General features: G+C 36.7%; 1 protein-coding gene across 3 annotated transcripts in view; it reads left to right on the top strand.

Annotated features, from left to right (window-relative positions):
• The window catches only part of PTPRD (protein tyrosine phosphatase, receptor type, D), a 1,952,036-nt gene that overhangs the window by 1,800,332 nt on the left and 136,035 nt on the right, over positions 1–15,669 (top strand). For 2 of the 3 annotated variants that reach the window (XM_004677659.2, XM_004677657.2), the window contains exons 24-25: positions 8,215–8,312; positions 9,251–9,510. In XM_004677659.2, the coding sequence (XP_004677716.2) occupies positions 8,215–8,312; positions 9,251–9,510 (358 nt within the window). Of the gene's footprint in view, positions 1–7,182; positions 7,771–8,214; positions 8,313–9,250; positions 9,511–15,669 lie in introns of all 3 variants that reach the window. The other variant, XM_012721366.1, reaches the window with a different exon arrangement.

The following is a 15,669-nucleotide window of genomic DNA, read 5'->3' as shown; positions in this document are numbered from 1 at the left end:
CTCTATCTCTGGTTAATCTTTTACCCCCTGTACCTCTGGCCTACGCCCCAGTTCTTGTGGTCATAAATAAATAAATCATTAAAAATATAGAGGAAAAAAGAGGATTTGATCAGCTTTTTTTTTTTTAATGGAAAGTTTAGAAGTAAAGAGAAATGACTCAAACAGATACTTTTCTTAAATTATTCAGTCAGTCATTCACCAAATATTTTTGAACACATACTTCACATTGGGTGTTCTTCTTGGGATATGAGAAATAGCAGTGAATGAAACAAGAAAAGCCTACCCTCCTGAAGTTTCTTTTCTTATCAGAACTAGATAATTAACAAGTAAACAAATCATAATGTCAGGAAGAGGCAAGTCGAAAAATAAAGATATGTAGGCATTGAGGACAGAGTGACCTATAGAGGCTGTTTTGGAAAAAGTGCTCAGAAATCTTCTAGGAAGGAATACTGGAGATGAGATTTGAATGATTTGAAAGAGCTAAGTGCTAACAAGGCTCCAGGGGGAGATAACCGCAGCAGGGAAGCCCTCAGAGGCCCCAAGCTCTCTCAACTCTTCTTTGAAAAGAGTCCCCATCTGGAAATGAGGTGATGATTTTGTTTTGTTTCTTGTCATTTTCTCCTTTCACCCTTGCTGTGCGGATTTTAAAGAGACCAAATTGCATAAAAGATGGGAACAGAAAAGAGTGAAGAAAGCAAAATGACTAAATAACTTGATGGCTCCTTTCTGAAGAATGAAACTTCTTAATGCCTTTCAGAGTAACCTCAATCAGCCACACTAGGAACAAACAGCATGAAGGAAAACCTGACGCTGTGAAACAAATAAATTAAGAGATAATTACAAAAGAATTTTCCTCCGTCCCTTTATATAGTGATGTCCCATGGAACACTTAAACTATGATTTGATTTACTCCTCCTGAATCTCTTCTCACACAACTTTTTAGGAACACACCTCAATGTAAAGGCATAAAGCAAAGAACAGCTGTGATGATGAGCACCCTCCTGGGTGCCATGCTCACTGCCAAATTTGTCTAAATGTCAAAAGATTTGCCTCGCTCACATCCCGCCACCTGGAACTGCCTCAAGCAGCAGGATCACAGATGGCAAAACTCCTTCAAGGCAGAGTCTTCTGGGCTTTTTTTTTTTCCTTTTAAAATAATACCATCATATCAAGCTAGTTTAGCACCCTACATAAGAGGTATGTGTTCATTGAGGGCTGCTGACTGACTGCCCGTGGAACCAGCCTCTATTAGAATGTAAACAGCCAAAGGTAAACCCTTGAAATTGAATTCCCATATGAAGAAAATACATTTCCTTCATCCATATTTATAACTGTCTTAACAAGGCTGAAGTGTCTTGCAGGAAGCATTAAATTCCTGTTGCCCATATGAGAAGAAGAAAGTAAAGGATTTATAGCCAAGGGCTCTGGATCTTAGGAAAGAAACGATAGTGTCAGTTTAAATGCCATTAACACTAGCTCATCACTTTCTAGTCACCAAAAAATTATTTAGACTTGTGGATCTGGTTCATATGTAGAATTACTTTGAAATTTCTGCCAGGAGTCTCAGATCTTTCTTAACCAAGGGACAAGGGACATGTATATTGAGGAAATAAGTGGTAATCATTTAAATGTTTGTACATTTGTTTTCTTGACCACCCTGCTGAGCCAGGGTTGAGTTGGGAGGATTAGGTGTATAATCCTTTAGGAGAATAATTATTTTCTTCGCTACCAATCTGCTAGTCAAAAAGCACTCCCTGTTCATGGTATATCCCCAGGTAATCTGTGAGTACATTGATCTGTTTTGTTTTTTTATACTATTGCAAAAAATTTTTGTTATTTATGTGACTGTGAAGAATTGCTCAGCTTATCTTACAGAGCTGAGTTTCTAGTAGCAATTATAAGGGTATTTAGTTACAGCTCCCATGGAGAATTTAGTAATTCTCAGGAAACTTTATTTTAATAGTAAAATTCTTGATTCTGGGATGTTTGTATTTAATGTTTTTCCTAGAATCTGTGAACAGGCATATCTTTGAAACCAAGGGTATTGAACATAACTTAAGCAATACATGTACTTTCCATACAACTTGAAAGTTGCTTTTGAATAAAACACTGGTTTTATGTTTCAAAGTAGGTGGTATTTTGTATTCTGTTCTAGTATTCCCTTTGTTCTATACCATGATAATTGGTCAAGGCATGGGCTCTTAAGGTTTACCCTGAAAATTTGTTAGTTTGAAATATTCTATTTTTTTTAAAGATTTATTTATTCATTCATACAGAACTGGGGTACAAGCCAGAGATGCGGAGGGTGAGAGGATTCACCAGAGACAGAGAGGGGAGCAGAACAGGCAGATCCACGAAGTACACTGCTGAGGGGAGCAGCAGGCGGGTCAGGAGAGGTCTGCCGCGCCATGCCGAGGGCAGGCAGGGATCGAACTCATGCGGAAGTGGCTTAAGCTTCTCAGTGCTGTGCTCCAACCCACTGCGCCATCAGGGAGGGCCGAAATATTCTATTTTTACATAAATTTCAGTACTGTAAGAGCAGCTATGTTTAAGAATGATAGAAAGGATATCTATAACATGGGGAATTTGGAAGTGATGGGCTTAGGCTAGTTAATCACAATAATTGCTACATAAATTCTGTGTTAGGTTAATTTGAATGTAAGTTTAGGCCCATTGGAACTGAGTACCCCCAAATGATCTCCAGTGATTGCTATTGCTACAAAATATAGGCAGCAGCACATCTGTATGATTTCTAAAGTTTTCAAAGATTTCTTAAAGGGAGGAATATAATAGGGAAATGAGAGCTGAAAAGGCAAAAGGGTGAAAAGATTATATGTCATGTCTTAAATTGCAGTTAGCTTATTTACTCTGCAGCTGGGCCCTCTCTGCTGCTTCTAGTGTGTTCAATAAGACACTGCTAAAAATGATCATAAGCTCCCCTGGGAAATTATAGAAGACTCATTCATCTTGCTAAACCTTCACTCCTCTGCTGGACTAAGCAAAACCATTTACTCTGCTACTGTATAGCCTTTAAAATTGGTCCATATAAGAGCCTTAAAGTTTCAGAAAACTTGATCCAGACTCCACATCCAACATCACCTATTCTCCCATGTTCCCCTCTGTGGAATATTCATTGATCTGAGAACATGGACCCTGCTGTGTTTGCTGTTATTCCTCACCTTAGTGTTTTCTTTTTGCCAGTGTATGATGAGTCTTTGCACAAAGTGTTTGACAGATGCTTACACTTGGCAAGTTTCTGGAAGCCAGAAATACAGTGGGTTCCATAGTCAGGTGAATGGAGTTTAGAGACTTCTTTTAACAATATATGCCGTGTTGTAAAACTCTCCTCATTCCTTTTCCCTTTCTTCTTGTATCTTTTACTGGGTGGTTGATATACCACAACTTCCCAGAGTTCTAGCTCCAAATTTATTTTAACTGCATCGGTGATTCACATACCGCAGAGACCTTAGTCATGCCCTTCATAGGGCTATCTTTTCTTAAGACCATGTGGGAATTCTTCTTTGAGCATTTCAACATTCATTTCTTTCTTAAGGCCTTCACTTCTGCTTCTTTGTGGTTCCAAGCTGGTAGTCTCAGAAATTTGGGGGCTTAATAAAATTTGGGGGCTTTTTTTCTAGGGATAGAATGATTGTTAAAATCCTGGCACTGGAGAGCAGATTGAGGTGCTTCTAGTATGGTAGTGGAAAGCAGCAGGCTAAAACTGACACTAATAATTCTAGAGCAATTTCTAGAGTACCTGATGATTCTAAGCCCACAACCTTTACCACTTAGGACAATAAAATGCTAGTAAGCATCGAAAAGCAAAAAGTCCAACCTAAGCACTATCTCAGAATAGGTATATTTTCATAATGCCAGTGAGGTGTTTCCTTTACCAATATATTATATATCTCCAAATAGTACTATATAGTATAGCTATAGCTGAAATACTAGATTAAAAAATAAAATAAATGACTATGGAGACTGACAGATATCACTGATAGGCAGCCTCTATCTGTGGCTTCTATCAGGAGTTCAGAAGCACTTTATTCTTGCTTTACATGTATCTTATAGAAGTAAGATGCAAGACATATATACTGTTATGAAATTCCTTGGAAACTGAAATTTGGGGAATTTTGAAAAACAGATTTAATAAAATACATTGCCCCTGAAAACTATGTGATTTAGTAGTTTTATTTTTACCCGATGCATTCAACTGGATTTGTCTATTTTATTAGAGCACATAGTCTCTGCTGATAGCCCAAATCCACCATTGTTTTCCTTGGCAGAATCTCAAGTGTTGAATCCTTGACATCATTGACACTTTCCATAGGCCAATTATGTAATGCTAGACATATATAGAGTAGCTAAGGGTGTCTCCTGATGTCTACCTTAAAGTTATATTTAAATAGGAAAATAATTTTGAGTATGTTTTTTTAAAAAAATGCACTGATTCAAGTGTTCTTCCCCCCATGGGTTTTGTTTTGAGAGCTTCATGGTTTTAAGGTCCCTGCATGCAGTTATTCTTGAGAACCAGTGAGCACACAATTTGTGGTTTGGTTTTATTCTTGAGCCCACCTACAGCACACATTTATATGATTGCTATTACAAACTTTAGGCTCTATTATTCTCATATTCAGTGGTCTGAGTTTTGTGAATTTATTTTAAACTTAGCAAGCTAAACAAAACTGTTATTTCCCAGATTAATGATAGAAGTAGTTTGGTGAATTAATGTTTTCGGGCAAAACGGATTGTCACTTGTATCCCAACTTCCTGAAATAACAATTGAAGAGGCTAACCAGATAATTTCTGAGATTAGTACTCCGTTTTGTCTCACAGTCTTTTTTTTTTTTTGTCTCATAATCTAGAGTTTTGCATCCTCTTAAACTTTATTTACACCCCATAATACATTTATTGTGTACTCATATTGTAAGCTTTTCTTCCTGCCATCTGTCTTCCCCTTACATCAACTTAGTGTGAATGCTAGTGATAATTTTACTCCCTGTTATCCATGGAGTATTTACAGAGACACCCTTGGCTCTTTATTGTTTATCTAAGCCTTAATCATTAAATTCCAGAAATAATTGCTGTTATTAAAAAAAAAAAGAAAAATGTGATTATCCATCAATTGACTAGATTAGAATTCTTCACATCTTATTATTTTACTTAAAAATAAATGAGGTACTAACATGAAATTAGCCACTGACCATCAAATGAATATTCTAATTAATAATGTTCATTAATATTAATAGTCTATAAAACATTGTGCTAAGACTTTTACATGAATTTTCTCATTTACTATTTATAACAACATAGGGTAGGTTTGAATATAATTCCTAAAATAACTCGGTCAGGGTAACAGGGAGGGGTGGTAAAGTATAGACAAAAAGTACACATTAGACTCATAGTGAATCAGAGCAACAATACTTTGTAATACTTATTATTTTTAATGTGTAAGCAACTTAATAAAAGAGCTAAATGTGTGGGTTATAGATTCAGACAGACCTGTGTTGGAGACCAGCTCCAACTTTTGAGGTGTCTGGAGGCAACACAGGCAGGACGCTAAGATGGGAAGGCGAGGGCATGCGGCATGAGGAGATTCCAAGAGCGGGGAGAGGAGCAGGGAGAGGAGCGGGCACTAGGGAAGACAAGGGAGTCGGAGTTGGGTGCAAGTCTTCCTGCTCTGCCTTCAGCAGAGGTTTATTTTATACATTTCAAGCAGGCAGGGGATTGCATTAGCATACGAAAGGGGTTGAGATCCCAATCACCTTTTTTCTAAGAATGGTCTGGGGTTGTTTTGACCTTTACTTGAGATTATAACATTCTAAAATCAATCAATGTTAAAAAACAGGTACATAAGTGCACAAAGTTTAAGACTAATATTACTATAGTGAAGATAGATAAGAATAAAATCCTTTAAGCCTTATCTATTATTTGATGGTTTTTCTACCTGAGACATCTTGGGAGGCAGGAAGAGGAAATTTCTTGCTAATCAAGTTTTGGAAAAGTTCTTTGAAGAAACTTGCTAAAAGGTTTTAAGTGAGTTTCCTTGAGGTCCAGACACTAGAAAGCATAATTTGCTCTAAGTAGGAGACATAGATGAATTTCCTTATCTAAAGACTAGATAGTAGAATCCTGAAAGACTAGCCAGAATGACTTTTGTGGATTGCTTTGAAGTGTAGCTGGTAAAAAACTTGACTAGCTCTAAAACAGGCAACCTGGATGAATTTCCATATCTAAAGCCAGACAGTAGGAAGTTTGAGTAATTCTGTAGAAGCTGAATAGAAGGCAAGGTAAGATAGTAGAATGTTAAGATTTGGGTTTTTCTCTGTCCTGGCAGTGAGAGTCTTTGCAGAAACAGCCCTTTTGCTTTTTTATTGATCAGCCAGTTGTTAAGTCACTTTTGACTTCAGAGGAATTTCTCGCCCTGGTGCAGTGCTTGCTTGTTAGGGCAGGCAGGCCTTATGCAGCTGAGGCAATCCAATTGTAAGCTGAAAGTTGCTCAGAATATTTTGGTGCTACGATTATACAAAAAAGGGAGGTCATAACATAAGTTAACATGTAAAGTCTGATTTTTCAGAGATTTTCCCGAGCTACCCGGAATCTGTCAGATGATAGCCGTTGCATAGCTTGTGTCAGACCAGGTTTGTTTTATAGTTTTCTCATTCACTACACAATCTGACCTTGGAGTTTTTTATTTCTCTGGGTCTCATTTTCTTACTATAGAAAATGAGATAACTAGCAAAAGTGTGTAGTCAGGAGTGAAGAATGTAAATCAAATGGATGGTACATGTAATGCTCTTAACATTGCCTGGTATGTCACATGAACCCAATAATTAAATATATTACTATTCATATTAGCTCTATCAAATTGGTTATTTTTCCCCCTATGGTGTAACCCTTTGTGTGTGAAGGCTTGAAGATGTTAAAAAAAAAAAAAAAAAACCTCCTTTATTGCTTCAATAGTAATTCCTATTTTGCATCCATTACCAAATTTTAGTATCCCAGCTTGAGTAATATAGTATGAGAAGGGAGTCTATATTCCAAAAAGGTAGATAAAAATCAAGCATCGGTCTTTTTACAAATTAAGAACTGGGTATGCCTGTAAAGGGCATTTCCATTTGAACTCACTGAAATATGAGCATCCAGGTAGATTGATCTGACATCTCATTCTGTATGCTCCAGTTCCAGGGAAACCCCGGCTTGTGATTAACCACACTCAGATGAATACCGCACTCATTCAGTGGCACCCTCCTGTGGACACATTTGGACCTCTTCAAGGCTACCGCCTCAAGTTTGGCCGGAAGGATATGGAGCCTCTCACTACTCTTGAATTCTCTGAAAAAGAAGATCACTTTACAGCTACAGACATCCACAAAGGCGCTTCGTACATCTTCAGACTCTCAGCCAGAAACAAAGTGGGCTTCGGGGAGGAAATGGTGAAGGAGATCTCTGTTCCAGAAGAAGTCCCAACTGGATTTCCTCAAAACCTTCATTCAGAAGGCACCACTTCAACCTCCGTCCAGTTGTCTTGGCAGCCCCCTGTTCTGGCAGAGAGAAATGGCATTATCACCAAGTATACCCTTCTGTATAGGGATATCAACGTCCCTCTTCTTCCAATGGAGCAGCTTATTGTTCCAGCTGACACCACTATGACACTCAATGGCTTAAAACCAGATACTACATATGATGTAAAAGTACGTGCTCACACGAGCAAAGGGCCCGGGCCATATAGTCCCAGTGTCCAGTTCAGGACACTGCCTGTGGATCAAGGTAGGATTTGTCTGCTTATGGCCTTCCTCCTTTAAAGGAATGTCGGTCTTTGGAAATCAGTATGTTGAAGTTATAAATAACCGATCGGCCCATTCATATTAATAGGTTCAGCAAAAGCAAAAAGGTAAAGTATGTCAAACTTAATCTGTTTTGGATGCCTTAGTTTTCAGTTATAGAATGCCAAGCAAGTCTGGTTGACAGCTCTCTAACTAATGTCCTCAGGTAAGGAAAACAACACAATGTAGTTGACTGAATTGGAGAGAAAGGAGGGATCTTTATGAGAATTGATTAATAAATTGAATATTCTAAACAGGTAGGCAACTCACACTTCTTTCTCTGAAGTAGCCAGCATGTAGTTTAAACTCTGTGGTGGCAATGGTGGAAAAGGACAGGTCATAGGTTTTTAGGAGCAGTTTAAATACACTGTTTTTCCTTTTCCAGCAGTGTTTGCAAAAAATTTTCATGTCAAAGCAGTAATGAAGACTTCAGTACTACTGTCTTGGGAAATTCCAGAGAATTATAATTCTGCCATGCCTTTCAAAGTAAGTTGCTTTCTCATTCGTGAGATACCAGGGGGAAAATGGATGAGGTAGTTCACCTGGGTAAGTCATTTTCTAAGGTCACAGGCCATGCTGATTTGGCCACACTTATTTACTGTCATCTGTGGCTCTCATAGAAGAGACCGAGTCAATCATTCTAGCAGGGACCTTTCCACACTGCAGATGAGGCTGGAGTCCAGGCTCAGACCTGGCTCATCATGTACTTCCGAAGTGAACTTTCGACATCCACACTGGTGCTTTTATGTTTGCATCAGATATTGAAATTTGCATTTTTTTTTTACCAATTTATAATGCAATATCCTGGGAGCTTTTAAATGGGTTTGTTGGCTAGAATTCTGTGCATATCTTAAACTTTAGCATTGAGAGATGTTAACAAAGTATAAACCTAATCTGGTGGGTAAGAAACAGCCTTTCTGTGTGGTTTTACTTGCATTTCTCTAATGTCAAGTAGATCATTTTCTACTGTCTTTATCAAGTTTGAGTGTAAATGCTTCATTTGTTTAATAAAAAGGTTTTCAAAAATTAAAAACAAGTTTACAAAGTAAGAAATACAGAAACATTTTTGAAAATAAAAGTATATTAGAATCATCTATAGAAAGTTTTAGAAAAGACAAAGTGACTGTTAGCTTCAAAATCTATAGCACAGATTAAGATCACATATAGCTGGCAGGTCAGATTTTGAAAAATTATTGAATATTTGTGTATTCTTAACAGACTTTTGATAGAACGTTATATCATTATATCAACAGAAAAACTGGAGACAATTTCGAGAAGAATTCTGAACTCCTATGAACTTCAGAATTGGCCCAAATTTAAATTACTCTGATCTGCCTTTCCCGTAAACAAGCATGCATTGTTTTAGAAAATACATACTGCCTTTCTGATTGATCAGATCTCTTTGGTTGGGTGTATCTCCCTAGATTCTTTATGATGATGGGAAAATGGTGGAGGAAGTAGATGGCCGAGCTACACAGAAGTTAATTGTGAACCTGAAGCCTGAGAAGTCATACTCGTTTGTGCTGACAAATCGTGGTAACAGTGCTGGGGGGCTGCAGCACCGGGTGACAGCGAAGACGGCGCCTGATGTGTTACGTACCAAGCCTGCCTTCATCGGAAAGACCAACTTAGATGGCATGATAACTGTGCAACTTCCAGAAGTACCTACAAATGAGAATATAAAGTAAGTATTGATAGAAAAATTAGGACTAAAGGAAAGACATGTAGATATAGGATAATGAATTTAAATATTAGTCTTATAATAGTGATAAAATAATATGTTATTGTGTGTAAAAATTACCCTACATAGGCTCACACCATGGTTATGCAAGTTCTGTTCCACTGTGTTCTGGAACTTATGAATAATATAGATTCACATTAATTTAACTCTGAGTGTTTTTTAATGTTCTAGGAGTAATGCAACTTAGCTGAAATAAACAAATAAAACAGTTTTTTTTTTTTCAAGATTTATTTATTTATGCATTACAGAACTGAGGTACAGGCCAGAGGTGCAGGGGTAGTGAAAGGATTCACCAGAGACAGAGTGGGGAGCAGGACAGGCAGATCGATGAAGTACACTGCCTAGGGGAACAGCAGGAGGGTCAGGAGAGGTCTGCCTCCCCATGTGGATCACCTCTGGGATGGGTGGGGATTGAACTCATGCTGAAGTGGTTTAAGCTTCTTAGTGCTGTGCTTTAACCTGCTGTGCCACCAGGGAGGGCCCAGAACATTGTCTCTACTAATAATGTAATTTATGCTATAAATATAGTGAGTGATAGCTGAATAGCTCTAATATTTGGCAAATATTGTCTTTGTAAGGGGGCTTTGCAAAGTAATGTAAAACTGAGAGAAACTTGGGAATTTAAACAATACATATTTTTAAAAATATATGATACTTACCCTTTTTATATGTGTGCTGAATGTTAGGAGAGAGTTGAACAATTTTAAAGTTCAGAATATCATTGGGGGAAAAAAACATGAAAGTTAGAAAATGTGCTTTATGCATTTTCTGGTTTGAATGGAGCACAGTGTATACATAGGCCAATGGGTATGAAGTAGAAAATAAATTCAGTTTACTTTTGCCATTTTTTCAGTTTAATTTTGCCCCCAAATAGTTTACTGTACAGTGGGAATATAGAGAAATAGAGGCAATAAGTATTAAGTTATATATATTTATATATAACAGTTATATTAACTTAAAGCTCATTAACTGATACATATGTATTTTTACATACACACATACATGTTTTACATCAATCCATACATACATGTGTATGTATCAGTTAATGAGCTTTAAGTTAATATAACTTAATAAGCTATATTCTGTCTTAAAAGCTACTAATCTGGAATGGAATGATTCAAAGAAGTTTCTGAATTAATTTTGAAGAACAAATAGGCATATAAAAATAAAAGTGAGATGATATACAAAAATCCATTAATAAAGGAAACAAGTGATTCTTTAAGACTGGAACCCTGAGTTCCTGAACAAAAGTGGTTTGAGTAGTGTGTGAAAGATTGAGTCAGCTCAAATGCTGGGACAGTAGCCTATAGACAGTGGAAATCTGTTAAATTCTTTGCCTAGGACCATGACATGAGCCATTTGTGTAATACTCAAGTTCCCCTTTTTCTATTTTGGAAATGGTTATTGATTAACTGATGCGTGGTTAGACCCTGTGTTACCTCCTGGGATAAGGTTAGATCCCTTCTCATTTCTCCTATCTCGCATAATTAAATTTAGATGAAACTTCCTTGAAAGTGAGTAGAGGCATCTAGGCACAGACTGTGACCACTGGTGGGGCATGCTGCAGACAGGCTGAGGACTGGTCATGGGGAAGGTGGTCTGGAAGATACATGTTGGAAGGATTAGAACCCGTAGAAAGTAGTGTTGGGGAGGCAGCACATAACTTATTGACTATAGGCAAATAACAAGATACTGAAATAGGATGGTGATGGAAGAAATAGTAAGTAGAGAAGACTGGAGGACAGTTCTGCCATAGCAGCTGGCATTGGTTATATTAGAGGGATAAAAATCCAAGGAAAATATCATAGATGACTCTGTGGCTTCATTTTGGAAGACAAAATGAATGATACTGCCATAGTCATAAAGCATGGCAAATCAAGAGGAAATTGATGAGCTTAGATTTGTGTATATGTTTCATGAATTCTGGGTAAACTATAAAGTTAGATAAATGGGTTTGAAAAAAGTATTATTGGTAGGATTAAAGAAAGAAAATTGAGAATTATGAATAGTGCATCAGTAGTTTTATGGAGGGCGCAGAATTGCTGACTCAGTGAGGGGAAAAAAATTTAAACTAAAGGCTTAAGGTCAAGACCTCAATATGAAAAAGAGTGAACATAGATACACAGAGAGGACTGTTAGAAAGTGGAGAGGAAAACCTATACAGTACAGGGCCATGTGAGGGAATTATTAACAAGGTAGATATAGTTAAAAATGTCCAAAGCACCAGAGAAGTAAAAGAAGATGTATTAAAAAGAATCAGCTACTTAGAAGTAAAATTATAAACAAGTTTTAAATGTATAACCACTTATGAATTGTAGAAAAGAATAAAATGATTGGAAGATTTCAACGAGATGCTAGAATTGTCACAAGATTATTACTAAAACAAATACACTGTCCTTTTTGTCCTCTCTACTTTTTCTATAATTCTGAACAATGATCATTATAATTCTGAATAATGATCATGAGAATAGAATATTAGTGTCATTTTTACCCCAAAAACTTTCTATATGCAGATTGTATTTATTTTCATATGAGATCATATTTAGCAATTGATTTGTTGAATTGATGGATCAAATTGTTTATGTACTTTGCCACTGCTAGGTATGGGGGATGAAAAAATGCCAGAGATAATGTCCTATTTTACAGTGGGAGAAAAAATGTGGAAAATAGATAATATGAGTTTAGTAGGCAAGTGCTGCTAGGTACTGCAGAAGCATAAAGTTCCAGCCTAATTTAAGTGTCAGAGAAATATCCATAGCAGTGATCATCTATTGAGCAGTGAAGGATGAGACAGTTTTAGAAAAACTAAAATGGCTGCAAAATATGAAAGGAAAGAACACAGAAACAATGTGAACTCTCAATTCAGTTCATTGAAAATCATGCACTTGGAAAGATTATTTAAATGATGAAAATAGAATAATATATTTTCTAGCAGTTACTATTAGTTTTGAAGCACTTTACGAGATTGACGTGGTGAAATGTATTAGACTTTATTGGGAAATACCAAGCTTATTTTTATTTTCTTAAAGTCGTATTTATTTATGCATACAAGAGCTGAGATGTAGGCCAGAGCTATGGGGGTGGTGAGAGGATTCACCAGAAACAGAATGGGGAGCAGAACAGGCAGAGTTATTAAAATACACTGCTGAGGAGAGCAGCGGGTGAGACAGGAGAGGTCTGCTGTGCCAGAAGGGTCAGCTTCCTGGCCAGGATTGAATTTGTGCTATGAATAGCTTCATAGTGCTGAGATTTAACTGCTTGCACCATCAGGGAGGCCCAGAAATGCCAGTTTAGCCAAAGTGACAGAGTTTTACTCATTTTCCAACCTGTAGTATTTTTCTTTCACTTGGTTATTTTTTTTTTTCTTTATGCATTTCTTCCTCTTATATTTGAAATGGGAGTCAGGTAAAAGGGACAAAATTTTGGTAGCCAAGAGAAGAGACCATTATTAAACAGAAAGAGAAAGCAAAGAATTAGTAGGAACAATATATTCTAGCAATAAGGATCTCAGAAATATATTGAAGTCACTCTGGGGAAAAGGGCAAAAGTCAGACTAATAAAATACTTGAGAGAGAAAAGTATCAGCATCATTGAAAAAGAAAAACAAGTCTCCTGTTAATGAAAAATCTTAGATAATTTAAGTTATTGGGCTTCTTAAAGGGCTAATTGTGTAATATAATCCATCTGTTTTCAAGTTTGGAAAATGTGGCACGGTCATATATCACAAGAAGCTGCATGCTATCTATGTTGGCTGGATTAGCTAGAAATTAGAGAGGAATGTAGGTTGTTATCAGCATTCTGTGGAAGAAAACGGGAGGAAACCGAATGGAATTCGGAGGTTTGGGGTGAGTTGCCAACTTCTCTTTGAAAGCTAGCTACAAAAATTCTCTCAGCTTGTTTTCTAGCAATAGGCAGTTTTGCTTGTGGAAGCAACTGTGCTTTTCTCATTTTGGGATGAGAAAATTGGGAGATCTGGATCCTTATGCCCTAGGTCCTCACACCTAAACATGTACCTATCTCTTGTGAATGTAATGCACATGCAATTTCTTGCTTCTGTGTTGTTCACAAATGGCTTTCGGGTTTTGAGTGAAGCAGGGAAAGATTAAAATACTCAACAAATAGCAGTGTGGTTGCTGCAGATTCTGCTTTTACCTTCACTTAAATACATTTATGAGGTAGCCTTGGTGGGCACATCAAGATCACAAACATTTTCAGAAAATTTTGTGGTGACAGAGACAATTTCTGTGACTTTATGGAGCTGGATTTTATCCTGGTGACAAGAAAAAAAAGTACCACACAGATTGCACTGAGAGAAAATATCCTGAGAAACTAGCCAATGTAAATTTCTTCCACTACAAGCATTTAAAGTATAAGAAAAACAGAAATGAAGAATAAGAATATTTCATGGATTTTTTAACTTTCTTTGGACTTAGGAACTTGACTTTCAGGTTATCCATTTTCTCTTTCAAAAATGAGGATATTCTTGGACTCCCATCTTACAAACTTGTTTCATTAATCATTTGTGTGGTGGTGTTAGCTGTTTAATGAGGAATAATTCATTTTTCATGTTTATCAATTGTACTATACATCTGCACAATGATTTAAATATAATTTAATGAAGATATTAAAATATTTTTATTTAAGCTGCTCAATAACCCATTTAAGGTGAGTAAAGTGAGGCCCAAGTTACTGAAAGGACTAGTCAATTAATATCATATAGCTGCTACTAAAATAGTAGTGACAAACGATAGAAAGAAATGCTGTTGAAAGATCATTGCATATATTGACTGAGGTGATCCTCTCTAAAAGGATGCTTCTTGTTTTAGCAGAGTAAACGAGGAGGTGCACTAACTTGCCCTATAACACATTAGCATATCTTGCCTGGCAAGATTTGAATCCAGCAAATGTAGCTCTAGACCTCACACACGTTAGACCCCCACAATGCCACTGTGTTGATCTGCCCCAACCAGGACATTTTTCCCTAGCAAAAGTTTTGAGCAGTGAAGAAATGCACAACCCCTAAACATTCATAGGATCACCATAGCCAAACTGTGGGACCCAGAGCAATCAAGCACATTGGCTCAGTCATAGGTCATAGAAAATTATATAAGCGTCATGGGGAAATAAAATTAGTAGGTTGCCCTGAGAATCTAGATGAAATGTAAAGGGAGAGGCTTTCCATCCCCATCATGATTATCTATTTCACAAATGATAGCTTTCTCACTGTGAAGTACCTATTGGCAACCTATGGCTAAGATGCTTAAAAGCCTTAATTTAACCACAGAACCTGGTTAAACCATTCAGATCGCTTTGGTTTTTCTGTGGTAAATTAATTAGATTTAAACAATATATACCCAAATGTCAATTACAAAAATGAAAATATTACTCAAGGAATGACATTCACCAGTAAACTCTGAGACAGATTTTGACTTCCAAGTTAAATAATGAGTTTGAGAATGCTAATACAGACTGCTAATAATACAGAAAGCCTGGCTGAATTTGAAGTGGGACTGCCACAAAGACCAGAGCTCGCCTACTCATATACTTATATGGAGCTGGGCCCCTAGATAATAGCATATTAAATAAAATTAGTAAAACTTTACTTAATATAATTAAAATTTTGAAGGTTAGATTTAACTTCTCTAATTAAATCTAATATACTGGGAAAACATGGCTTACTTTATAAGTCAAGGGCTTTCCAGATATATTGATTCTGCAGCTATCTGTTTTTCTATTAGTTTAATAGTTAAAGCCTATGTTAAGAAATGTATTTTGAGCCAAAACTTTGGGCTTGATTCAGATAGACAAAAGTAGTGTATAAAGTGGTCTGTAACTGGTATCATGTTTAATTTCAGGAAACTTTCAGTTCTTAAAATTTTGCTAGAATGAGTATACAGGGCACATGTTAGCTCCCACCCCACTTTTCAAATATCTCATGACACTAGAACAAGGGTTGCTACTAGGCTAATAAAAAAATGAACATTTGTAGTAAGGAGTCATATTTTCTATAGAAAATGTTTGAGCATTCCACTACTGGTTTGAAGAAAGGAAAAAAAAAAAAGACTTGAGATTGAGAGTTGAAAATTCTTTTTTGTTGTTGTT

Source organism: Condylura cristata, unplaced genomic scaffold (assembly GCF_000260355.1).
Source record: "Condylura cristata isolate star-nosed mole 26May11 unplaced genomic scaffold, ConCri1.0 scaffold00006, whole genome shotgun sequence".
Taxonomy (NCBI): Eukaryota; Metazoa; Chordata; class Mammalia; order Eulipotyphla; family Talpidae; genus Condylura; species Condylura cristata.
Note: the sequence above shows the minus strand (reverse complement) of the source record. Positions and strands in the feature narration are given on the sequence as shown.